This window comes from Ovis canadensis, chromosome 2 (genome assembly GCF_042477335.2).
Source record: "Ovis canadensis isolate MfBH-ARS-UI-01 breed Bighorn chromosome 2, ARS-UI_OviCan_v2, whole genome shotgun sequence".
NCBI lineage: Eukaryota > Metazoa > Chordata > Mammalia > Artiodactyla > Bovidae > Ovis > Ovis canadensis.
In genome coordinates, this window is record NC_091246.1 from 225,547,788 (window position 1) to 225,574,283 (window position 26,496).

The 26,496-nt window shown below is 52.1% G+C and overlaps 2 protein-coding genes across 8 annotated transcripts in view; one reads left to right on the forward strand and one right to left on the reverse strand.

Annotated features, from left to right (window-relative positions):
* Positions 1 to 3,446, reverse strand: part of TNS1 (tensin 1) — a 245,106-nt gene extending 241,660 nt beyond the window's left edge. The window contains exon 1 of the mRNA XM_069578283.1: positions 3,196 to 3,446. Within this exon, the coding sequence (XP_069434384.1) occupies positions 3,196 to 3,351 (156 nt within the window). The 5' untranslated portion in view covers positions 3,352 to 3,446. The remainder of the gene's footprint in view (positions 1 to 3,195) is intronic.
* RUFY4 (RUN and FYVE domain containing 4) lies at positions 3,403 to 25,485 on the forward strand. 7 transcript variants are annotated; one of them, XM_069578292.1, is made up of 14 exons: positions 3,547 to 3,786; positions 4,469 to 4,603; positions 4,793 to 4,864; positions 5,783 to 5,934; positions 6,023 to 6,129; positions 7,756 to 7,881; positions 8,231 to 8,337; positions 8,618 to 8,761; positions 9,192 to 9,261; positions 10,446 to 11,093; positions 11,817 to 11,923; positions 19,000 to 19,146; positions 24,245 to 24,355; positions 24,920 to 25,485. In XM_069578292.1, exons 4-14 carry the CDS (start codon positions 5,889 to 5,891, stop codon positions 25,020 to 25,022), a joined length of 1,716 nt encoding a protein of 571 aa, XP_069434393.1. In that variant the 5' UTR covers positions 3,547 to 3,786; positions 4,469 to 4,603; positions 4,793 to 4,864; positions 5,783 to 5,888; the 3' UTR covers positions 25,023 to 25,485. The 7 variants fall into 7 exon arrangements, with proteins under 7 accessions (XP_069434390.1, XP_069434393.1, XP_069434391.1 ...); XM_069578289.1 differs by lacking the exons at positions 3,547 to 3,786; positions 4,793 to 4,864 and adding an exon at positions 3,403 to 3,528 and having other exon boundaries at positions 5,846 to 5,934; XM_069578290.1 differs by lacking the exon at positions 4,793 to 4,864 and having other exon boundaries at positions 3,583 to 3,786; positions 5,846 to 5,934.
* Positions 25,486 to 26,496: the final 1,011 nt, after the last annotated feature.

Below are 26,496 nucleotides of genomic sequence, written 5' to 3' on the forward strand. Positions count from 1 at the left end.
TCTTTTCCGGCTCCTGCATTGCTGGCAGACTCTTTCCCCAATGAGCCACCTGGGAAGCTCAATGCATACACTTATAGTGAATTTAATTCTCTTACAAAACCGGGGCAATGAATATCCCAAAACTAAAGAAAATAAAGTTTGTTAAATAGGTGAACCGCCTACCTTGCAGGCAGTCTGAGAACTAAATTCCCACTTATGCAGGGTCAGGACATAGGTTATGGTCCTTTCTATCCCTCTGTTATGGCTCTGCTATCCCTCGTGTGGCCCTGGATGAGTCACTTCCCTTCCGTGGGCCTCTGTGTGCTCCCAGAGGGTTGGGATTGGTATGCATCGGGAGCTGGGTCTTGAGGGGGTTTATGATATTGTGCGAGAGTGATCCTACAGGGGTGGAGTGTGTGCGTGCATGCATGCCTGCATGGGTATCTGGGTGTGCACACGCCTGTACACATTTCCCTAGCCGGAGAATCCATAGCTTTCATCAGATTCTCAAAGGAATCTATGACCTTTCAAGGTTCAGAACCACTAACCAAACCCCTTCAGCTGCGGAGTCTATGATTATATATGACTAGAGAAATAGAGGAAGCAATTCAACCCAGAGCAGAGGGAGTTAGCTTAGACCCCAGAACTCCTATCACAGATGTAGGACCCCACAATAGTAATGTAGGGGGGCTGCAGGACCTTTTACACTTGGGGATCTCCTAAACTCAGTAGGGCTCTGGGCCACTGGGCAGAGGCCAGATGAACTGACCCGAGGAGCTGGCTTCCAAAGAGAGGAGGCAGAGGCAGCCCGGAGTCTCCTCCCCTCTGCTCCCACCAGCATCCGACAAGCAGCCACTTGTCTTGGGATATGGCAGAGAGCGAGGAGGCGAGGCTGGCACCTGGAGATGCCCTCCAGGCCCCTTGGCGCCCAGGTCAGAGAAGGTTTGGCGGGAATGCTCCGGAGGAGTGCCAAGCCCCACCCTCCCCTCTCCCGAGGCTGGCAGGCTGCTGTGTAAGACTAAGGGAGGGCTCCTGGTGTAGGGCAGTCATGGGACCACAAGGAGGCCGCCTGAAGGGTGCAAGGCCTGCACCTCCAGGCTCCACTAATTCAGAGCTGAGGCTCAGAGGTGTGGGTACCAAGGCGAGGGCAAGCTTCCTCGAAGCCAAGGGGAGGAGCAGGCCATAGAGTCCAGCCAGGGGAGGAGAGAGGTGCGGGCAATGGGGCCTGAGGGGGACAAAGAGGCCCCCAGAGCGAGGAGGGCAGTGTGGCCTGAGTAGAGGACAGACAGCTTAGGGGGGTGAGTGTGGCCAGCACGTAGGGAGTAGAGGACATGATGGCCTGGTGGGAAGGGGGCTTGCCAGAAGGGAGAGGGGAGGAGCAAGGCTGCGGGTGGGGACAGATGATGTGAGCACAGCCCGCGGCCCAAACAGAGAAGTTCAGTCTACGGAAGGAGGCAGAGGGGAAGGGGGTCCTGTGGCAGGGAGGGTGGCATTCAGCGGCAGGACCATTGGTAGGAGTGCCCTGGCCAGGAGCCCAAATGCTTGAGTAGCTTCTAAGCTCTGACTCCTAAGGGAGGCTGAGAGCCCGAGAGATGTTTATCCACCACAAGAACGTGATAAAACACCTCCTCTGGCAGGTGATCGGCAGCCCGGCTGCCCTTTCCTGGGTGACCGAAGTCTCCTGAGAGTTGCAGTATGAATGGGGGGCCTGGAGAGGGGATACCACACTGGCGACAGCACCTGCCCCCTCCCCCTCCCCCGCTGAAGCCAGAGGAACGGTGGGCATGAGCTGGGACTGGGACAGTACCATCCTGCAGATGAAGGCAGGCTGAGTCATGGGTGATAGCCAGGCTCTCTCAAGAGGCCGCTCAGAAACCAGCTCATTCGAATGCAGACAGTCACTCGTCCCCATGCCTGTCCCCGTGGTTGTCACACGTGGGCGTCCACAGGCCCACGCACCCACTCTCCCTGCCCCCACCTTCTCCCCTCTCCTCGATCACCCTCCTCTAGTGCCCCTGGCTCCTTCCTCCGACCTGCCCTGACCGCCTGTCCCTGCCCACCCTCAGGTGGCCCCCTGGCTCTCACCCCCCACCCCCCGCCCTGCAACCGCGTGCAGAGTAGAGAAGGTAGGGAAATGGGAAACCAAGAGCCCCACAAACAGAGAGAAAAGTCAGGAAGGGTCTCAGCAGGAGCAGACAGGGGAGGGAGGCTGCGAACTCACTTTCCCCTGAAACCTCCCAAGGACAGAGGAGTGTTCGTGAGGCTCTGAAGCCAGGAGAAGCCTGGATGACATCTGGGGACAGGGATATAGAGTCCAAGAGTTAGGCCACATCACCTTCACTTTCTGCCCCTTTTCCAGGACAGAGAGGCGGTAGTTTAGGATGCCCAGCTGACACCCTCTGGCTTCAGCCTATCCTCAGGGCCCAAAGCTGGGCTCAGGCTTCCAACAGGATCATCCCTGGGCCACTAGTCACTGTGGGATCCAGAAAATATCTACACCGCATCAAGCCTGTCCCTCACCATGGTTGGTCATTGCGGTGAAGACCGGTGCTAGAGTTTGGGAAGGACAGAGTAGGGTTTACAAGCGCAGCCCTATGCCTGCCATTGTGAGTACAACCACGAATATGCCAGATCTGTGACCTGGAGGGGCATCCAGTCAAGTGAGGCAGAGGAGTCACTTCGGTCCCTGCCTCCCTGCACTGGCCTATTCCCACCTACCTGGGTCAGCTTCCCATTTGCAAGGCTCTAAGACTTACCCAGAACAGAGAGTGCAGAGGTGAGAGTCCAGCTCCCCCACCATCTCATGTCAGTCCTGACTCTAACTAGACCCTCCCTGACTCAGAAGGCCCCCTCGCTCCTGACTATGGAGCCCTGGTCAGAGACAACAGTCCAGCTACAGGTGGGGACACACAGTTAACTGCTGGACTAGCTCGGGGAAAATTCATTCTTTCAGTGCCTTTCCCAGCAAGCCCAGCCCTGCCTCTCTTGGGTGGCTCCTAAAATCTCGCCTGAACTTTTTGCCCTTTTAAGGGTCAGGTCCTACATCACCTTTCTCCCGGGGTCACAAGACAGCCAGATGAGACCTAACACGCTGCCCCCTCCCCTGGTCGGGGCTCCAGCGCGCCCTCACCCACGATGGGTGCTTTCCCCGCGGGGCTTTTTACCTGTCTCAGCTGAGCCAGGCTGTGCCTGCCACCTATCCGCACAGCGCCCTACCTGAAGCAGCAGCCGCCTGCTCTGGGCTCGGACTGAGCCCGGGGGCTCTCGGTACTCCCACGGCGCGGGGGCCGGGGGGCTCCCCGGGGGCTGGGGGCCGCAGCGGGGCCCGGGCTCCAGCGCCTCGCAGCACACCAAGCTCACCGTGCAGCCCATCCGGCCGGGCGCCCGCCCGCCGCTCTCCCTGGCCACCGCTCGGCCCAGGGCGTCGGGAGGGGACCAGCGACGCCCCCAGCCGGTCCCCGCCAGGAGCCTCCTTGGCCCGCAGTGCCAGGAAGCGGGGGAGCGCGGGGCCGGGCGAGGGGCGGTGACACCGGCGCCCGGACGCAGCCAGTGAGGAGGGAGACCCGAGGGCGCGGTGGTGCGGGGAGGGGCACGCGGGGTCTCGGGACCCGGGCGGCAGACCCGCCGGGAGAGAGACAGCGCGGGCGGGCGCGACGGGAGAGGCAGGAAGCAGATAAGGAGAGAGAATGAGGGAGAGACGGGGACACGGGGGACGGAGAGGGGGGACGCAGCCTCTGCACGCGGGAGACCAAGTCCCGAAGAAGAGACCGGCAGGAAGTCCCCACCGAAGGACGGAGCCGAGCTTGGGTACCGCGTGCGCGCCAGGGCTTACGCGCGGCTCCTAGGACGGGGGTGGGTAAAGTGGGTTGTCCTCGCAGGGGCCTGCTGCTCTGTTCCCTGCGCTCAGTACTGGCTGCTGGGGACCCCACGGGGGAAGAACCCCAGCCTCAGGGAGGCAGAGCCCTAGCCAGGGTGGGAGAGTCCCAGCCCACCTGGGCAATCCACCCAGCCCGTTCCTGGATACAGCCTTTCACGAGTGCTTTCACTTTCGACGTTTCTGGGGTGATTCCCAGAACTGGGAAGATGGCACCGGTGGTCAGCAGTAACGGGGAAGAGAAGGGAGACATGTGGTGGGACCCTTGTTCTCTCCCCACCTGTACCACACTCCAAGTGACAGTGAAGACCGGCGGCGATCTTGGGGGCAGCATCGTAGCCTCTTTGTGCCACCTGGTGGCGATAAGGAAGAAAGACAAGAGCAAGTGACCTTGATGAGAAGCGGAAAGAACGTGCAAAGCACTCGCAAAGCAGCAGTTGCCTCTACCTCTGGGTCCCCATCTCTGCTGGGCCAACTAGTGAATCTGCCCCTGTTCTGCCTAAGAGGAACCGTCTCCCATCTCAGCATCTGCCCTGGTGCCCTGCCTCTACCACTTCTCTCCTGTGTACAGTCTTCCGTTCCTCCTGCTCTGACCAATATTTCCCCTTCCTCCAGGGTGCTGGACTGGGCATGAGTCACTTCCCAGGCAGCAAACTCTGGGAGAGGCTGTACAGAGCGCTCAGTCACAGATAACAGGCTGAGGCTGCAGTGCTCCAGCTTTCCATGCCCCAAAGAGCCAGGCCTTTCCGGGTGAGTAGCAAGGAGACCCCTGGGTCTCAGGGTGGTCGGATAAAGGGAGTGATGCCAGGAGCAAGGGCAGAGGAATTCTGGATAGAAATGAGGAAGAGGAGGCGGTCCAGCTAGGTGTTGGTGGATTCCAGAGATCATCTGGGCTAAAAGGAGCTGCAGAGACCCTCCATCCAACCCCTTGGTCTACAGGTGGGGACATCCAGGCCCATGAAAAGTGAAGGATGTGCCCGAGGTCACACAGTGAGCTCGCAGCAGTGCCAGGTTGGAGGAGCAGGGCTCTTGATTCTCAGCACCATGCTCCCTGAATACCATCCCCTGAGCCTCCCTCACCTTCCCTTCGCTTCGTTTTCCCTTCCCCTTCTCTGCGTCCCAGCACTCCTTCACTCCCACTCACCCCCAAATTCCAGCCACCACAGCGTGAGAGGCCGGACACCTGGCTTTCCCACCCTGTGCCTGCCTTTACTTCAGGCTCAAAGAATAAGCCCATGGGCCCTAGGGGCCACGTCTTTCCTTTCTGAGCCCCAGGATCCACTGTGTGTGGGGGAAACAGGCTGAGATTCCCTGGGGAGAGAGCAGCAGGATTAAAACCCTGCTCCTCACACCCCACACCCCAGCATTCTAGCCCAACCCCCCACTCTGTGGCCTTGCCTTGCTTCTGCCTCCTGCCTCCTTTTCCTCAAAGAACATACATTTTCCACTCAGCTGGGGCCCAGGAAAGGATGAATGTGTGTCCCAAGGATGATGACTGTTCGGGCAAGGCCCCCTGTGGGGAATAGGACCTCACCCCCTCAGCCCAGCGTCCACATGGCTTGCACACATGAGCCCTTAGGACTGCTCACGGTCAGTCAGGGTTGAGGGCATGGGCTCTGCAGGCACAGGGACCTGAGTTCAAATTCTAGCTTCATCCCTTAGAGTTTGGTGACTTTGGATAGAACACCCTGTCTGAGCCCCCCTCTCCTCGTATAAAATGGAGTTAATAACCTCCCAGGGTTACTGTGGGGACTGAATGAGACAAGGGTGTCAGGCAAGGGCACAGTACTTCCCTCCCAGGAACAGCTCCCTGGGAGGGTGGGGAAACCCCACCATCCTCCTCCTGCCTTGCCCCGAAAGAAGGAGCTGGGGTTTTCTCCTACCAGTGGACTCGCCGTGTGACCCCAGAGACGTCACATTGTTCTTTAGGCTCTGATTCTTCCTTTGTATGAGGAGAGCTCTGGGCAGCTGTAACCAGAGGCTCTTTCCCAGGCCGGTATTCTAGACCATAAGGAATCACGTCCCTCAGATACTCATGGCCAAAGAAGGGGCTGTCCTCAAGATGACCAGGGACCTGAAGGGTGAGTGTGTCCAGAGAGAGCCCTGGGACGGCACTTGGGGAGAGCCCCACTCCTCTCTGAAGTCTGACGTCCACTGTCTTCCCCACAGCTGCTGTCTCTGCCATCCTTCAAGGCTACGGGGCTGGGCGGCAGCCGGTGACAGACGCCAGTGCTGAGCTGCACAGACTCTGTGGCTGCCTGGAACTTCTGCTGCAGGTAGGTCCTCCCCTCGCCGTCTCTCCCATCTCTCCAGGTCCCAATAACCAGTAACCGAATGGGCTTTCCCAGGCGTTGAAGGAAGAGCCCCTGCCACTCTTGTTACCACACTCTACCCCGTCTCTGTGACTGTGCGTGCACCCTCAGTCGTGTCTGACTCTTTGCGATCCTAAGGACTATAGCCCACCAGGCTCCTCTGTCGATGGGATTCTCCAGGCAAGAATATTGGAGTGGGTTGCCATTTCCTACTCCAGAGGATCTTCCCGATCCAGGGATTGAACCCATGTCTCTTCCATTGCAGGCAGATTCTTTACTATTGAGCCACTGGGGCCTCCTCTTGTCAACTGGCAAATCCTTCTGGACATCTCACCTCACTCTTGGAGGGAAGTGAACCAGAGCAAGGCTAGGGTAGGGTTGGGTGGGGCTGGAGGCAGCCTCCTGCTCTAAAGACAAAGGTTTCAGAGGCACGCATGTCCCCGGGCTGGCCCTCCTAGCTGCTGGTTACAGCCTCAATCATCAGTAGCACTAGCTTTTATTGAGCACCTGCTATGGGGCCAGCTAAACTTTTTATATGCCCACCTTGTTTAATTTGGGCTTCCCTGGATGGCTCAGATGGTAAAGAATCTGGCTACAGTTCAGGAAACTCAGGTTTGATCCCTGGGTCAGAAAGACTCCTTAGAGAAGGGAATAGCAGTCCAGTATTCTTGTCTGGAGAATTCCATGGACAGAGGAGCCTGGCGGGTTACAGTCCATAGGGTTGCAAAGAGTCAGACACAACTGAGCAACTTTCGCTTTCTTTCTTGTTTAATCTTTCTTTCCTGTGGTGCTTGATGACCAGCCCATGCCCAACCCCCCACACACATCCCCTTCCTACTTCTCTATGTGTGTGTAGATGTGTGTGGTGTGAGTGTGCATGTGTGTGTGAGGTCTGTTTGTGTGTGGTGTATGTTGTGTGCCTAGGCAGTCTCCTGCCAGTCTGCCCCTCAGGCGCTGCAGGCCAGTCACACCAGCCTCCTCCTAAAGTACAGCAGGAAAGCACCTGCCTCAGGGCCTTCGCACCTGCCGTTCCCTCTGCCTAGACTGCTCCTCACCCAGAAATTTGGATGGCTCATTTCCCTTCAGATCTGGACTTGAATAAAACCTCCTCAGTGAGGCTTTCTTGAGCCACCCTAATCTACATATTTAACACACACCGTGCATACACATCATATACCCACACACCCCACACACATCTCACACATGCGTGCACACGCCACACACTTTCCATTCCCTTTCTCCACCTTATTTTTTCTCCTTATCAGTCAGTGCAATCTAATGTACTATCTGTTTTGCTTATTCACTTTGTTCATTGCTGTATCCCCAAGGCTTAAAATGGGGCCCAGAACATAGTAAGTACTCAATGAGTATTTCTGTGATGAATGAATGAATGAGAACACCAAAGGCTCTGAAAGATCGAGCAGCTTGCTCCTGATCACGCAGCCAGCTAGGGCAGACCAGGACCCTAAGCTGGCTGTGTCTGCATGAGCCCCTTCTCTGCCCCCACATGACCACTCAGCACACTGGATGGCAGAGTGGGTTCTGGCAGGAAGCATTTCCACACTCTCCTTTCCCTCTTCTTGCTCCCAGTTTGACCAGAAAGAGCAGAAGAGCTTCCTGAGGCCTCGGAAAGACTATTGGGACTTCCTCTGTGCGGCCCTGTGGCAGCAGCGGGGGGACACGGAGCCTGTCCGCTTCGTCCACTCACTGGACAAGGTATCTGGGGCCGGGGGGGGCGGGGAGGCCAGCCTTGGCATGGTAAGGTCCTGCCCCTAGGCCCTTGACAAAGATGGCTTGGGGGCCGGAGGGGACACAGGCCTGCCTGAGGTCCCCCTTCTCACCCATCCCTGCTCCACTGACCATAGGAGCCCTCCCCTGGCCCCCGCGTGTCATTAGCCCTGCCCTCAGCACCCCTCCGGCACTCCCTTTCCTCCCACAGCCTTGAGTCCCAGGACACCCTTTCTCATCAACCATGCAGTCATTCCATCTTCTCTCCCTCTGTCCCAGTTGAGTTCCCTCTGTCCTAACACCTCCATCTGCCCACTTGTCCCCTATGCATTCTCAGTTGAAGACTCCGCTAGGGAAAGGCCGGGCCTTCATCCGCTTCTGCCTTGCCCACGGACAACTGGCCGAGTCCCTGCAGCTCTGCCTCCTGAACCCAGAGCTTACCAGGTGGGTAAGAGCCTCTTTACCCCAAAAAGGATGATTTGATATCAAGGACAAATAAAGGAAGGGTTGTAAAGGGAAAGTCAAGGAAGAAAGGGCAGAGGGGGAGGTTAGAGCCCCAGTCCTGGTAGCATCGTGATGCTTGGGCCTCCTGGTCCCCAAGGGCCATAACCCTGTTCTGCAGAACCATCCCAATATGGTGTGCAGTGGAAGTGGATTCTCTGAGGTCTGGGGCGGCAATAGCACCAGAACCAAAGGCCAAGGGTATGGATCATTATTAACACAGGGAGTGGTATGGCCCCCGGAGCCCTCTGGTGTGCCCTGAACTCCGGGAAGACATCCTCAACTCCCTCTATGCTCTCAACGGGATGACCTTCGACTTGGACCTGCAGCGGCCAGACTTGGATGGGGCCTGGCCCATGTTCTCAGAGTGAGTGGGGGCAGCATGGAGGGGAGCTTCTTTTCAATGCCTGCTCCCAGTACCACCACCCGCCCAAACTAACCCTAAGCCCCCAGTCCCTAGCCCCATCTTTTCCTCCTCCTTCATTGCTCCCTGAACTCCCTGTTCTCCATCTCCCTAGACTTCTGTCTTCCAAGTGTCATCTTAGGATGTCCCATGATGCTGCAGTAAAGAGTTGCTGGATTGTTGGGGTAGATGTTGGGATGGGATGGAAGGATGGATGGAAGATGGGATGCATGGGTAGATGGACAGAAGGAATGCATGCATCAGGGTGGAAAGGCAGAAACGTGGGAAAGTGAGGGGATGAATGGGTGGCTGGAAAGATGGGGTGTCTTGCGTCTGAGGACCGAGACCACTGCTGGAGAGAGACCTAACATCCCCCTGCTTCTTTCCCTTTCAGGTCCCACTGCTCCAATTCCAGCCGGACCCAGGGAAGAAGACCCAGAAAGACCAAAGGTTCCCCAAAGGAGGTGCCTCTTCCCAACCTTCACTCTAGTTGCCTCTTCTCTATCTCTGTTGGGACCCCCAGGTTGAAAAGTAACTGAGGCCTGACCCAGCTAGACAAAGACAGAGAGGCCAACATGTGGACCTCGAGAGCCCCAGTAGCATAGGCTTATATTCCTCAGGTGGTGAGGGTACCTACCAGGGAGAGAAAGGAGCCACTGGCAGCACCTGCAGGCGCCGTTGGGGGCCCTGGGGAGGAGGGAAGGCTGGGGAGGGTGGCTGGAAGTTTATAGAAAACAGCCCAGGGAAACCACCTCTGCTGGACAGTTTGCAAACATGTCAATTCAATTCAGAGAGTGACTAAAGAGCCAGATTGCCCGCTTCATATCCCAGCTCCATCCCTTACTAACTATAGTCCTTGGCACAAAACTTGTTCTGCCTCACGGGGCGGAGGCGGGGGTTGTGACGGAGCATCGGCCCAGGTGCAGCACAGGGCAGGGCTCCTGCTACATGCCCACTAATTAGGCAGTAGCTTGTGGTTCTCATCCTGCCATGGGCTCGCTTTGCACCACCACCCCGCCGGCTTCCAGGACCGGGGTGCAGATACTATATCTCAGTCTCAGACCTTGAGGAGTTCCAGAGCTTCAGGGAGATAGACCCGAAAGGAACACGTCGCAACACTAGTTAAATGTAGAGACCAGACACACCTAGGAACGTGGGAGTGCCGAGAAGGCTTCTTGACAGAGGTGACTCTTAGCGGCTGTTGGTCTATTTAAGCTTTCACCACAACCCTGTAAGGAGATATTATTCCCATTTTACAGGTCAGAAAAAGGAAACACAGGGAAGTCAAGTTTGGGGGGAGGGGGGAGATCAGAGGAGAGTGGTGGGAAGGACTTAGGGGAAATCAGATAGATGCAGAAGATGAAGGTAAAGGAGGGAGGAAGATGCAGACTGGAGGTGAGGCAGGAAAGGGCGTTGAGAAGCACTATTGCTCTCTGATGAGATGAAAGCCCGGGCCTCGGGTCACCTGAGGTTGTCAACACTCAGATTCCTGGGCCCTACCCCAGACCTCCTAAATCAGGCTTCTAGTGGGAGGACGCAGGAATTCATATATTTAGCAAACACACTAGATTAGGGCTGTGGCTTCTCCCATGCACCAGGATGGTGAGCTGGTGCTGAGAGTGATGATGGGTTTGGGGCTTCTCTGCAGATATCAGCCACACATGGGAACTCCACAGGAGTCCACCTGGAGGAGCCACACACAAGCCAAGCCAGCTGTCTGCAAGATGCACCCAGGAAAGACGGGTTGGCTGGACTTCCCAGGTCCCAGCAACACAGGCATCATCCCCACTTTTTGGAAAAGAAGAAGGAAGATCCCAGGAGCCTTGGGTTCCCCCCAACCATGTGGGAACTAGAGGGGGAGGGGTTTCAGCAAGACCAGGAGAAAGGAGCTCCAAGGACAGAGATCTGCCTGGAGGACTCAACACTCACCATCCAGGGACAGGGGGAGGGGGCCAGAGAGACCCTGAAGGAGGTGGTAGGATCAGAGGCTGAGGGCAAGGGAGCTTTTCTGGGTGTGGAGGGCCAGAGGACAACAGAGGGGACTCATGAAGGGGAAGCAGAGAGGAGTCATATCCATAGACTGCTGGCCTCCAGCCCCAAAGGGACAATAGGGGATGTAGTGTCATGGGGCAAGCAGGATGGGAAGGTGCCTAGTATCCCAGGGGAGCTCTGGGTCCTTCAGGGCCTGGGAACCAAGGAAGACTCCACCTCAGAGAAGCCTCAAGAGCAGACAGGAGTGACCAGTATGACCAGGAGGGAGGAACAAGCAGAGATGGCCTTGCAGGATGTCATCAAGGTGAGAACAGTTGAGCTCTGTCTCTGCTCCCTGCTCTAACCTGGCCCATAGGCAGGTGTCTTCAAGGGTGGCCCTGGGCCCTTCCAGCCCATAGACTAATTTGCATTGGCCCACACAGAACCATTATGATTTGAGGATACCATTTGAAGTTCTTTGGTTCATCACATGAAGAACGTGCATTCTTCAGTTTATCACAATCCCCACCTTTCCCTATTGCCTCACACCAGGCCCACATTGTTTGTCCATGCTACCTGCCCAGCCCCTGTAGGCATCTGAGTTTGCAATCCCTTCCCAAAAGTTCTTCGGGGCAGTTGCTTGTCCTCAAGTTCCATAACCCTCTTTATTGGCAGATTTCTTCCCAATATCTAAGTTCTGTAGTTGCAGGCCCCGCCCACCTCGTTGCTCCTGTGGCTGCTTCTCCTCGAGGTCACCCAAATTGTTTTCAAACCTTCCGCTAGCATCCTCCCTAGGCAGAGGCTTCCAGGTGCTTGCCTTCAGTGACTTGGATGTTTTAGTGAAGGAGGAAATCATGGCTCCAGGCTCACCCAGGGGCGCAGCCAGGCATCACAGCTCCCAGGGCTCTCCCCAGTCCTGCGCTCCACCCAAGGGCTGTTTCACATGACCTGGGGTCTCATGGGGGTGTTTGCCAGGTCAAGTCCTGGGCTGGGGTCTCTGCCCTCCTCCTTCACCTTCCGTTTCCTTTCACCCTGTCCCCACCCTCAGAGCCTCAGACATGGGCTGCAGAAAACCCAGGAGCAAGCCCAGCACCAGGAGCAGCTGCTAAAGGAGCAGGAAGGGGAGCTGAAGGCACTGCAGGAGCAGCTCAGCAGGTAACCTAGGCAACCAGCATCATAGCCAGGTGTGGGAGCCGGGGAGGCCAGGGGGCAGGAGGCTAGCATTCATGGTCACGCCAGGAAGCATCTTCTGAGCACCTCCCGTGTACCAGGCCTTGTGAGGGCACAACTTCGGGGTGCCGAGGTATACAGAGCACTATTCCTGCTACCCCTTGCCAGCCCCCTCCCTCGCTGGCCTCCCTAAGTAGCCCCAGGAGAGCTCTATGCGTCCCTCCCTTCCCGCACTCACCTTTGCCACTTGCTGCTGCCTCTTCTGCATTCCCCTCCCTCTTTTCCATCCATGAAGCACCCCCTTCCATCACATTCCTGCCCCACTCTCTCTCTGTCTCCCTCTTTCCCTCTGTTTGCCTCTCCTTTTCCTGTTTCCTGTTGCACAATCTCTCTTTCACCCTCTTGATCATCGTAATCATAACTATCATCACGGAGCACGTACATCCCTGGCATTCTTCCAGGTGCTTGCTCCTAACAACCTTAGGAGATCAGTCCTTCAAGAACCCCCATTTTATAGATGAGGAGGCTAAGGCTCCAAGATGCTACACAACTCACCCAACATCAGCTAGTTAGTAGAGGAGCTGAGATCCAGACCCTGCAGCTGACTCCAGAACCAGTGAGCTACAGGCCAGTCCTCAGCCAGTACCCCCGTGGCTGTGTATCAGTGCCCTCTTCTTTCCCTCTCTCAGCAACCAGCACATTCATCTTCCCATCATCACTCCACCTCAGGGGTCCACAGTGCACGTTTGTCTCTGCTTTCCCCCTCAGCCTTTCATTTTCTTAGGTTCTTGGTCACAGTTTATTCTTAAATTATGACACCGCGCGAAGTTCATCCTTGGTCTGACTCAGTCTCACCGTGTGTCTCTCCCTTGGTGTCTGTGTGCCTCAGCCTGCCCGCCGGCCTTGCCTCTCCCACGTGGCTGACACCTGCCCTAACCCAGGGGAACCTGCGTAGCTGTGATTCAGAGTGAATCACAGAGCCATCCACTGACTGCTTAACAGGCACAGAGAGGCCTGGGACCCAGGAGCCAAGGCCAAAAGGCCCCTTGGGACTCCTACCACGAGATGCTCCGCTGAGTTCTGTGTTCTCTTTCAGCAAAGTATCCCATGATTCAGACCCTAAGTGAGTGCAGGGGCCTTGCCCACCCAAGACCATCTCTGGGGACCAAGACAGGCTGCAGGGAGAAGCTGGGAGGTTCTGGGAAGACCACCCAGCCCCAGTTGCTCCCTGAGCAACAGCCCCCTGTCCTGCCCCCATTATCCCATCCATCACCCAGTCATTCCACAAACATTCCACATGCCCACTCTGTGCCAGGCCTGTTCTATGTGCTATAGTAGTTATGATGATGATGGTCAAGAGGGTGAAAGAGAGATTGTGCAACAGGGAACCGGAAAATGAGAGGCAAACAGGAAAAGAGAGAGACAGACAAAGAGAAGATACTTTCAAGGATAAAACACAAAATGCTGGCCCTTGTGGAGCTTACACGCCAGTGGGAGAGGCAGTTAATAAACACAAGCAAATAAAATACACAGGATGTCAGATTGTATGAGTTCTAAGAAGAAAAAAATTAAAGCAGGAGAGAGGAATGGGAAGTAACAGGGGTGATGCTTTAAAATGAGGTGGCCTCACCAGGGGAGGCCTCCCTGGAAAGGTGAAGTTTGTGTTAAGACCTGAAAGAAGTGAGGAGTCATTTGTATACGTGATAGAAGAGTGTTCCAGGCAGAGGGAACGGCAGGAGCAAAGGCCCTGTGGTGGGAATGGGCATGGCATCAGGAGTGCCCCCAGTGGCGGGAAAGAGAGAGAGGATGTAGGAAAAAGTCAGGTGGGTAATGGGAAACCCTGGTGGGTCATCAGAGGACCTTGGCTTTGGCATGACTTTGAACCACTGAGCCTCCTGAGCAGAGGAGGAACATGATGTAACTCTGCTTATTAAAAATATATTTATCTGCATTTAAAAAGCAATTCAGGGGTTTTTAGTGTATTCACAAAGTTGTGCATCCACAATCAATTTTAGAATATTTTCATCACCCCAAAGAGAAACCTGGTACTCATTAGCAGACACTGCCCAAGCCCCCTCCTCTGCCTCCTAGCCCTGGGCAACCACTAACCTGCCCTCTGTCTGCATGGGTGTGCCTGTTCCAGGCTGGCCTGTGTTTTCAAGGATTCATGCCCCCAGCCCCATGGAGCTAGTCTACAGGGGATCCAAGCTGGAAGGAGGGAGACCGATAAGGAAGGGGAGCTGGGATGTACCAGCGGTGATGGGGGTACAGGGAGCCGCTGGATCCTGCAGTCAGGCTCAAGGGACTGGATGTGGGGTGGAAGAGAAAGACGGAAGTCGAGAATGACTCCAGGCCTTCGGCTTGACTAACTGGAAAGCGAGAGTCACTGTGTGGAGGAGCAGGCTGGCGGGGACAGCTCAGGCGTCGGATTTGGAGCCTGCCAAGGTCGAGACCCTTGTAAGGCACCAAGTGGAGCTTTGGATGGGTGGTTGAGTGGAGTGGAGGAGAGAGGGTGGGCTGGAGGACCCATTGGAGAACCACTGGTATGAGGGTGGCGAGTACCAGAAGCTTCAGAGGCCGGGACAAGAGCCTCCTGGGAGCCAGGAACTCAGACCCCACACCCCGGGGAAAGGAGCCGTGGGCTTCAAGCTGGTGACAGTATGTCACCGACTGTGAGAAGGGCCACAGAGCCCAGGCAGAGAGTGAACAATGTTCTCCCTGCCGCTGTTGTGGCCACGGGCGGGGAGGGCACAGCAGGGAACAGGACAGGCACATCTACTCTCAGAGGCCTGCAGAGACAGACGACAGATAGACAAATAGAAATACAGTTTCAGATAGTCATGGGCCCTGCAGGGGAGAGAGAGGAAATCATCTAGAATTGGAGTCAGGGAAGCGCTCTCTGAAGAGGCGACATTTGAGCAGAACTCCAACCACAGGCAAAGCTGGGCCAGGCAGGCATCTCGAGAGGAGTCCTTCAAGCAGGAGGACTGCTGCTGCTGCTAAGTCACTTCAGTCGTGTCCGACTCTGAGCAACCCCATAGACGGCAGCCCACCAGGCTCCCCCGTCCCTGGGATTCTCCAGGCAAGAACACTGGAGTGGGTTGCCACTGCCTTCTCCAGTCAGGAGGACAGGCAGGTGCAAAGGCCCAGGAGATGTGATAAGGAGGGGATAAGGAGGCATGTGGCTAGAGCAGAGGTCTCCACCTGCTCTAGAAGCAGAGTCGTGAACAGAAAGGTCTCATGGTCTGACTTGGGTTTCTGAAGGATAGCTCTAGCTCTGGTGGGGAGAACGGACTCAGGATGGGCAGGGTGCAGAGCCCCAGGCTATATGCACAGGGGAGACTCAGCAGGCCCAGAGCAGACCAACTCAGGGATATAAAAATATACCTGGGCTTTCCATACCCGCTTCCTGGCTTTCTGACTGTGTGGCCCTGGGTCCCTCTTCAGCCTTAGGTCCCTGATTTGCAAAAGGAGACGGTTGACTCTCTTCCAGCTCAGGTGCTCTGTGAGATCTTCTTTCTAAGCAGATCTGCCCCCTGGGTTAACCTCAAAGCAGAAGGGATTAGGACAGGGATGAGTGGAAGGTCTTCAGATGGGGAACTAGGTAAATATCCCTTCTTCCCCCCAACTTGGGTGGCAGCACTGAGCTCCCCAGAGGCTGCCGCAGGACCGTAAGGATCCATCCCACTCTCCTGCCTGCGGTCCACTCAGCCCTGGTGCCATGAACCACTGGTGACCAGGGCCCTGCGTGCATGCGTGTGTGGGGAGGCAAGAGACTAGAGCTGGGCAGGCCTGCTCTCAGATTTCTGCTCCCTCCACTTATCAAGTTGAGCGACCCTGGGCGAGTGTTACTCCCTCTCTAAAGGTCTGTTTTCTTTCCTATAAAGTGATGATCATATGACTTGTCCAATAAATTTGTGAAAGTTCAATGAAGCAAGGCTATAAAGCACTAAGCTCAGTGCCAGGCACACGGTAGGTTCTCAATAGACTTTAATTCCTTCCGTGTTAAGAGAGGACACTTCCTGCCCTAGGACTGTCGGTGGTGGTGGTGGTTTAGTCTGTAAGTCGTGTTCGACTCTCGTGGCTCCATGGACTGTAGCCCCGCCAGGCTTCTCTGTCCGCAGGATTCTCCAGGCAAGAATACTGGAGTGGGTTGCCATTTCCTTCTCCAGGGGATCTTCCCGACCCAGGAACTGAACCCGATTCTCCTGCATTGCAGGCAGATTCTTTACAGACTGAGCCGTGGAGGGAAGCCCTTAAATACTTAAAATGCTTCAATGGTTTCCATGGCACTGAGATCAAAGTCCACTCCTCCTGGAGCACTGAGGAGGCTGCCAGCCTCCCGCCTTGCCTCCTGCCTCCCCACCCCACCCCACCCCCTGTAGAGGGTTGGCCAAAAAGCTCATACAGGTTTTCCCATTACAGCTTGTAAAAAACCCAAACAAACTTTTTGGCCAGCCCAATTGTTTTGTTTGTCCTTCTTTCATTTCCTCAAACAAGCCAAGTTCTTCCCAACTTGCAGAACTTGGCATGCCCCTTTCTCTGGCTCTGCAAGGCTGCTTCCTTGTCTTTCAGATCTGCTTAAAGGTCACTCTGTCTAAGAAGACCTCCTGAGTGCTCCCTCAGCTCTGCGGCTCTGCCACTCCTGTGTCATCGTCGCACACTTGATTATCTTATTGGTGCATCACTCATTTTGACCACTGCCCCAAACATGCTATAAGCTCCACCAAGAACCTTAGGCATTGCTGTATTCCTGGCACCTAACACAGTCATTGGCACACAGTAGGTGCTTAATTTCTTGCCTGGAGAATCCCATGGTCGGAGGAGCCTGGCAGGTTACAGTCTATAGGGTCACAAAGAGTCGGACACAACTGAAGTGACTTAATAACAGGTGCTTAATAAATGTTCCCTCTAATCCCAAAGACACTGACTAACCGCAGTGGTCACATTAGGGCCTGTGCTGCCCACACCAGAGGCCCTGGGATCACTGGGCACGTAATTTAGCTTAGGAAAATGTGATCCTAATACTAAGAAATGAAGAGGCTGAGGACTCAAATGTTTGTTAAGCCACTCTTCCCTACGGCTGCAGGGACTGGCCTTTCTGGATTTTGATGACTAGCTGTTGTCTGGTGTCAGGCCTACCCAGTTTCCCTCCCTGCAGCATGCTGTGGCAGAAATTCTTAAATTAATAACTCAATTCATTGTCAAGCCTCTTCCCCTAGGGGCATGGGTACACACACACACACACACACACACACACAGACACCTGTCTGAACAATGGAGTAAAAGGTGGGGGCCTGGAGCTAGGACCTTTTTATTTCCAGTCCATTAGATTTCTTAGAAACTTCCAGGAAGCCACTAAGACAAAAGGAAAAGGCAAGAATAGAACTGAGGAGTTTCCAAGCCCAAACTGAAACAGAAATTTAAGAAAGCCATATGTTTAATATGACTTTTTTTTAACTGAAAAGACAATGTAATGCAATTTTTCAAAATATTTTAAAGCCAAAAAGTCACTTCAAATCCTACGTCACTTACTGCTCTCCCCAAACACCACAGTTGTTTTCAGCTAGTGCTGCCCATCCAGCCTGGGCTCCCAGGCACCTGCTACCCCCCAGAGACCAGCCAGGATTGTGAGCATGCCTTTCCAGAAAATGATATTTTTAAATGAAAATGTTAAAGAGAGAGAGAAAGGAGGAAAACAGTTGAAAATATTGGCTCATTCTCTCTAAAGGAACACGCAAGGCTAGACCCTGTTTTCACGGCTCTGATCGGTTGACGAGTCAGTCTGCAGGTGTCCGGTCGCACAGTGCTTTGATTGGTGTGATGTGTGTGTTGGGTGGTGAGTGTATGTGGTGTTGTAGGAGTTATTGGTGTGTGATGCGTTGTGAGTATGTGTGAAGTATGTGCATGGTGTGTGTTGTGTACATGTTATGTGCACGTGTGTGATGTATGCTGTGCTGTGCAAGTTTAAGTGTGTGATGTGTTGTGTGTATGTCTAGTGGGGTGTGGTATAGGTACATGTGGTGTGCGTGGTATATGTGTAGTGTGTGTGTGCTGTGTTGTGAGTGTGTGGTGTATGTGTGTGTGGCATCTAGTGTGGTGTGTATGCACCTGTATGTGCTGTAAATGTGTGTTGTATGTGGTATGTGTGCTGTGTTGTGAATGTATGATGTGTGGGGTGTTGTGTATGGGGTGTGTGTGTGTAGTGTGTGCTATCTGTGTGTGGTGTCTAGTGTGGTGTGTGTACCTATATGTGTTGTGAATGTGTGTTGTATGTAGTGTGTGTGTGTGTGCTCTGTTGTGAATGTATGGTATGTGGTGTGTGTATACAGTGTGTAGTGTGTGTGCACTATGTTGTAAGTATGTTCAGTGTAGGTGTGTGTGGTGTCTAGTGTGGTGTGTGGGCCTGTATGCACTGAGATTGTGTGTTATATGCGCTGTGTGTGTGCTGTGTTATGAATGTATGGTGTGTGGGGTGTTGTGTGTGGGGTGTCTGTAGTGTGTGTGCTGTGTAGTGAGTGTGCGTGGTGTATGTGTGTGTGCTTTCTAGTGTGGTGTGTGCCTGTATATGTTGTGAATTTGTGTTATATGTCGTGTGGGTGTGCTGTATCGTGAATGTGTGCTATGAGGGGTGTTGTGTGGGGTAGTGTATGGTGTGTCGTATGTGTGTGCTATGTTGTGAGTGTGTTCAGTGTATGTGTGTGTAGTGTCTATTGTGGCATGTATCCCTGTATGTGTTGCAAATGTGTGTTATATGTGGTGTGTGTGTGTGCTATGTTGTGATTGTATGGTATGTGGGGTGTTATGTGGTGTGTGTGTATAGTGTGTAGCGTGTGTGTGGTGTGTTGTGAGTGTGTTCAGTGTATGTGTGTGTGCCTGTATGTGTTGTGGTTGCATGTTATATGTGGTGTGTGTGTGCAGTGTTGTGAATGTGTGGTGTGTGTGTGCACTTCAGCTGTGGGGGCACCGCCAGCTTCCCGGGTGGGGCTCCAGTCACTCAGCCCGGCTCAGACACAGATGCTGCGCCATCCCCTCAGAACTCAGCCCTCCTCTGTGCCCAGGTGTCAGGAGGAGAGGGCCCGGCTGCAGGCGGAGCTGGAGAAGAAGCAACGGGAGGCTGAAAGGAAGGACGCCGTGTATGAGGAGGAACTTGGCGGACAGCGGGACCTGGTGCGAGCCATGAAGAGTCGGGTGCTGGAGCTGATTCAGTAAGGGCGGGACCCCGGGGTGGGGTGCAGGAGAGGGCATGGTATCAGGCATGCCCTCTGGATCTTTGTGTATACCAACTCATTTCCTTCTTTCAGCCACCTCTGCTGTTATCCCCATGTCACAGATGAGAAAACTGACTTGAGGCTGACTTGGCCACCAAGGACACACAGTGTACAAATTTCATAGAGTCCTCTTGCCTCTAAGGCAAGCCCCCCTCTAACCCCCACAAACACACACACAACAACCAAGGTTAGGAGAAGGGAAAGAAGCCCAGAGGTTAACTGGGAGTAATCTCATGTCCTATACCTGCCTGCATGCTGGACTTCCTCAGCCCACTGGGCCTGTGGCCTGTCCTGGGTCAGCTGCCCTGGGTTCCAGAGGCTGAGCTCACCAGGATTCATCCCAAACCACTAAACTCGCTGAAGGATAGGAGGAAATGGGTAAAACCTGCTTTCTACCCTTTGGTCCAGTGAGGAGATAATTCCCAGATACACAGTGTTCTCTCACCTCGTTCAGAAAATATGAGACTGTTGGACTCAGGTTCCCTTAGAACTGGAAGGCTTCTGAGGGACCATCTAGAAATAAGTCCCCTTGCATAAAATCCAAGTGATTAAAGGTGAGACAAGGGAGAGATCAGCTAGGAAAGAAAGAAGAATTTGAGGAATAATCTCCCCTGAGGAGTTGTCAATTGGGAAGAAGCTAATAAAAAATTAGCTATAGATCTCACAAAAGAATTTAAGGTGGCTAACAATAAGACAGATAGACAGAGGGAGGGAGATACATATGATTGTTAAAGAAAATAGAAGATTTCCTGAAAGATGAAAAAGATACTCCTGAAGTATCAGGTTTAAAACTTAACTGAACATCTTGGTAGCAGGATGAAAAAGAGAAATGCAGAAAGTTTCACCATCCATTCAAAGGAGCAATACCAGTTCACCAAGAGAGACAAATGTTTTTCCTAGTGCTAAAGAAATTAATCACAAGGTCCCAAACCATATAGTACAGTGTCTCCCCCAGAAGCATTAGGGAAGACATGGCCCTAAGCCAAAACAAAAGGAGGATGGAGCAAGAAGGTTGACTTCTGTGTGAAGATGGTAGACTGACCACACATTAGGTAGTTAGCTAGTTAGTTAGTTAGTTAGTTCAGTCACCCAGTCGTGTCCGACTCTTTGAGACCCCATGGACTACAGCATGCCAGGCCCCCCTGTCCATCACCAACTCCCAGAGTTTACTCAAACTCCTGTCCATTGAGTCAGTGATGCTATCCAACCGTCTCATCCTCTGTCATCCCCTTCTCCTGCATTCAATCTTTTCCCAGCATCAGGATCTTTTCAAATGAGTCAGCTCTTCACAGCAGGTGACCACACATTATCCAGCCTCTATCCTGAGATCTTACTAGAATGATTGTAAAGGAATAAAACAGAGAGAAAGTTGGAGGAGCCAACCACTAACTAATTTCCAGAAGCCAGAAAATAGATGGAGAAGTGGATACTGAATTTAGCCCAAGTTAGTACTCCAGGGCCCGGAGACACCAAGAACACAGATGGCAGAAGGGAGGTGAGGGGCAGAAACTGGGAAATTTTACTGATAAGGTCATTAGAAAGAGCAGTGTACAGCCTGCTCTGTACAGCTGTGTGGTGTACAATGTACAGTACTTTCTACCTGCCTCCCCAACTACAGAACATCTAAGAGTGAGGGGTCTATCATCAGGCAAATAATTAAAAGTTGATGTGGCAGGTAGCTCCCTGCCCAATATGCCCTAAAGTGAGGCTACTAGTCAGCCATCCCCTTCTACGCCTCGGAGCCCTAACAGCTTTTATCACCTCTTTCTTAAACGTGAAATGACAACCGAGGATCCCCAGACATTTGAGGAGAGCTTAGAAAATAAAGCGGAGTGACAAAGATAAACAAACAAAAAAGATCCATCGTCCATGATGCTATGAAAAGCAACCATCAAAAGATGAGAAACATTCTCGGAAATTAAAAATATGATTACTGAAATGTTTGAAATCACTCGGATTGGAAAAGAAAGACAAGGCAGTCTCTCAGAAAGTATAATGAAAGCACAGATAAATGAAGGCATGAGAGAAATAGAAACACAGAGAATCAGTCCAGGTGTTCTAATAACTTCTCCAACCGACAGGAGTTCCAAAAAAGGAGAGAATAAAAAGGAGGTGATTATCCAATAAAAATATGAGATGCTTTCCCAGTTCTGATGGGAGTTGTTCTTCAGATTTAAAGATTTCACTGAGCAACCAGCATAATAAAGGAAAGGGGCAGAGTAAACGACATCTAGATACATCATTGTGAAATTTCATTAAAACAAAGATAAGGAGAATATCCTAAAAGACAGGTCCACTTATAAAAGAAATAGAACCCAACAAATTTTAAGGGTTCAGTGACGTAGGGTTCAATGGTTAAGACTCAATGGTGTAATGCTTTCAAGTTCTGAGAAAAACTGGCTTTTGCCCCCGAATTCTACATCCAGCCAAACTATGAAGCAATGTCTATCATTTTTCAGATAGACAGGTTACATAAAATTCACCTCCCACACAGACTTTCTTCGGAAGTTAATTAAGGATGTGCTCCAGAGAAACAAGGAAGTAAGCCAAGAAAGGAGAAGATGTGGAACTCAGGAATAGTAGCTCTAGCCCATGAGGAAAGGAAAGGGAATTCCCAAGATGACAAGTGGGCAGCAAGCCCAGGAAGTAGTCAGTTCAGACTACAGCAGAAGTATGGAGGGCCCAGGAGGGAGGTCTCAGGAGAGAAAAAGCTTCAGTAGAGTATCTGAGATGATGAAGAAGGGGGTGGGTGCAGATTAGGCCGTGTTAAATGCAAGTCATGCAAGGAGCAAAGAAAAGTAGTTAGAAAGTTCCAGAAAAACAAAAAATTTCCCAGAAAGGAAATATCACAGAACACAGCTCCAGGTGATGCAATATGTTTATGTATTGTCTAATAATGTAAATGCTGCTCATTGATTATTTTCAATGTTAGAATCAATCTAAAGGTAAAGCACAGAAAACAATTACAATTATAGAACAAACCTAAATGTTACTCAGAGAAGGCAATGGCAACCCACTCCAGTACTCTTGGTGGGAAAATCCCATGGATGGAGGAGCCTGACAGGCTGCAGTCCATGGGGTTGATAGGAGTTGGACACAACTGAGTGACTTCACTTTCACTTTTCACTTTCATGCATTGGAGAAGGAAATGGCAACCCACTCCAGTGTTCTTGCCTGGAGAATCCCAGGGACAGGGGAGCCTGGTGGGCTGCCGTCTATGGGGTCGCACAGAGTCGGACACGACTGAAGCAATTTAGCGGCAGCAGCAGCAAATGTTACTACCTAAACAGTGTCAAGTATATAATAGGATCCAACAGGAATACCTGTGAAGATGGAAACGTCCTGCATTTGCCCAGTCCGATATGGTAGCTACTAGTCCCATGTAGCAACTGAGTACCTCAAATGTTGACTGGTGCAACTGAGAAAATGAAGTTTTAACTTTATTTAACTTGAAGTTAAATAAACACCTGATATCACTTATATGTGGAATCTAAAAAATACAGCAAACTAGTGAATAAAAAAAGAAGCAGGCTGACAGCTATAGAGACCAAACTAGTGGTTATCAGTGAAGAAAGGAAAGGAGGGAGGGGCAATATAAGGGATTTTTTTAAAGGAAGTTATTATGGGGTTATCGTGTATGTAAGACTTTTGAAAGTTGTAAAGTACTGTAGAATTTAAAGTATCTTCAATGCAATGAAAATAATAATAACATAAAAAGTTAAACATATACCTAAGTGTCCGCATATGGCTGATGGCTACCATGTTGGAAGTTGCAGGGGTCGATGACAAATTAGGAGGTGGAGGAGGAGGAGCGCTGAAGAGAAAGGACGCTCGAACCATCTTATTACAGAATGGCAGTCGTGTGATGCTGTCTGTAGTTAATAGGATGAGTGAGAAATGAATGGGTGGGTATGTTCTATAAAACTCCAGTAGTAACCAATAAGGGAACAAAAAAATGGAGATAAAATTGCATTGAGAGGAAGGAGGAGTTAGCAAGGATGGTAATAAATAAGCTGTATCCTGTGATATTAAGGAGCTCTGTGAAAGATACTCTGTCGATAAATCAGGGTGGAAGAATGTGAGCGTATTACTTAAACACGGAAGTAATATCCAGGAAAAAAACCTAAAGGATGTAAGAAGTGGTTTGCCGCCGAGAATGGGAAGGAAACATATCGATTTCCTTTTGATACAATTCCTTCTGGACTGTTCAGTGTTTAAATCATGCCTGCGTGTATCATTTTGGTAAAAATGTTAAGCAACCCACATTCCTAAACATTCTTCAAAAAAAAAAAAAACAGTGAGGATAGTTTTTGGGGAGCATGAACATACATAACTACAAGGCAGTTTGTACTGAGTGCCAAATAAAAATAATAGGCATTATATGCTTTAGGAAGCTGGGGCAAGAGCCCCCGGGGGCCTCCAGGATCAGGGAGCATTTCTTAGAGGAGGTGGGATATGAACAGATTCTTAAATAATGGGTCAAGATTAAGTTGGGTGAAGGGAGCCTGGGTGTCACCATCCATCTTCCCAGAAAAACTGGAGACTCTCCGATCTCTAATGTGTGTGTGTGTCTCTCTGCCTCTTCATCTGTCTGTGTCTTTCTCCCTCACTGCATCCCTTTCTTGGCCTCTCCATCCTGCTCCCTGTCTGTGACTCTGTCCCTGTCTGTCTCTGCATTTTTCCCGTGTCTTTCTCTCGCCCTCCACATTGATCTCCCTGTCTCCTTCTCTGTGTGTCTGTCTCCCGCCAACTCCCTGACTTCCTCTCTCTCTGAATGCCTGCACCTCTTTCCCTCCTTGTCTGCCTCTCCATTTCTGGCTGTCTGTCTTTCTGCTCCGCCGCTTCTCACCTCTTTTTGTCGCTCTCTGTGTATATCTCTGTGACTCCTCTATTTTTCCCTGTCTCTCCCTCTTCTTTGTCCCTGTGTGTCTGTTTCTGTCTCTCCATCTGTGCGTCTCCATCTTTCTCTCTTCCTCTGTCGTCTTCTTCTCCCTCTCTCTGTCTGTGTGCGTCCCCACCTCCACTTGCCCATCAGAGAGAAGGACATCCTGTGGCAGAAAGTCCAGCATCTCTCGTCCGTGGCCCCTGGATGCTGTGTCGTCTGCAGCAAGATCTTTGGCCGGTTGTCTCGGCGGTACCCATGCAGGTAACAGGCAGGGTACAGCATCCTTCCTTTGGGACAGCCCAGTTTCCACCAGCCCACAGCCCCGTGCCCACTCCAGAGAAGGGAGGGACACAGGAACTAGGCATCTGTGAAAGGCCACTTGAAGCTGGCCACTCACTTTACCCAATACTTGGCAAAGACATGAGCAAGAACTGTAGAAAGGGGGCAGACAAGGAATGGCCTCAGCAAGAAGGGACTGGGTGACCCTTCCAGGAGCTGACTGATTAATCGACCCGCTAGTCTCATCTGGGAAGAGAGTTCCTGTCCAAAGGAAGCTGCCCTCCGCACCTTGCCCTGGGAACATGGTGAGAGGGCAGACAGCAAGAGAAAGGACCGTGGGCCATCAGGAGAACCTGCCACTTGGAGGACCCTGGAAGGGTGGGGCATCAGGACACCTTTTAGGAAAGAGAAGTCCTCCTGAGATAGACCCAGGGCCGTTCAGCCAGAAGATGAGAAATGCAGAGACAGACACAAAGATGCTCAAACTTCACAATCCATCCCCCGTATGCACCCACGTGCACCCACTCTCCTGCCTCTGCTCCCCAGGCTCTGCGGAGGCCTGGTTTGCCATGCCTGCTCTGTGGATTACAAGAAGAGAGAGCGCCACTGCCCACCCTGCTCCCAGAGGAGAGACGCCCATGTTCTCTGACCAAGACCCGTCCAGGACTGGCTGCTCCATCCCACCCGACCCCTCCCCTTGGCCTTTGGCGGCCCTCTGGTCTGACCAGTCCTGCCGTCTAAGGCAGACAGCACTTGAGTGGACAGACCGTGGTGTGGAAGGTGGAAAGAGCCGGGGTGGCCATCAGGAAAGAGGTTCTAACCCTGCATCTCCCACTGATGAGCTGGGTGACTTTGACAGAGCTGTCAGGCTTTTCTCGTAACATGAGAGAGTGGGCGCCATCTTGGTCTAAAGTCCCTCCAACTCAGAATGTCTTGTCCAAGAATAAGACCTGGTGGCCCAGGTGTTTCCCCTCGACACTCATTCCTCAGTCAGCCCACCTTTCACAACACAGGGGAGCTTCCTATCTGGAGTCTGCTTGGGGGTCTATGTTGTATTTATTTTTAACAGCTTTCTTCAGGTACTATTAACATATAATACACTTTATATAAAATCTGATGAGTTTTGACTTTAATATACACCCTGAAGCCATCACTGTATTCAAAATAACAGACACATCATCCATCAGCCTCAGTTTCCTTGTGCCTTTTGTCATCTCTACCCCCAACCTCTCTCCATCCCCAGGCAACTACTTACTTGCTTTCTGTCACTAGAGACCAGTTTGCATTTTCTAGAATTTTGTACAAAAAAATCATACAGTATACACTCTTTATTACCTGCCTTCTTTCACTCGGCATAATTCAGTTCAGTTCAGTTCAGTCGCTCAGTCATGTCTGACTCTTTGCGACCCCATCCCTGCAGTACGCCAGGCCTCCCTGTCCATCACCAACTCCCAGAGTCCACCCAAACCCATGTCCATCGAGTCAGTGATGCCATCCAACCATCTCATCCTCTGTCGTCCCCTTCTCCTCCTGCCCTCAATCTTTCCCAGCATCAGGGTCTTTTCAAATGAGTCAGCTCTTCGCATCAGGTGGCCAAAGTATTGGAGTTTCAGCTTCAACATCAACCCTTCCAATGAACACCTAGGACGGATTTCCTTTAGGATGGACTGGTCGGATCTCCCTGCAGTCCAAGTGACTCTCAAGAGTCTTCTCCAACACCACAGTTCAAAAGCATAATTATTTTGTCTTAAAATACTGCTGAGTAGTATTCCATTGCATGGATATACTGAATTAGTTTACACATTTATCTGTTGCTGATACTTGGGTTGTTTCCAATTTGAGGTTATTACAAGTAAGTTTCTTCTCATCACCTATGTACATATATTTGTGTAGAGATATGCCTTTATTCCTCTTGTGTAAATACCTAGGTATGAAATGACAAGGTGTGGTAGGTATATGTTTAAGTTTTAAGAAATGGCAGTTTTATTTCCCAAAGAGATTATATTAATATGTCGTACCTTCTCACTGACAGGGTGCAGGAGTACCAGTTACTCCCCAGGGCATCTGGTTTGGTGTGTTTGAGGGGAGGCTTGAGGCTCTCTGCCTTTTCCTTCCAACCACTA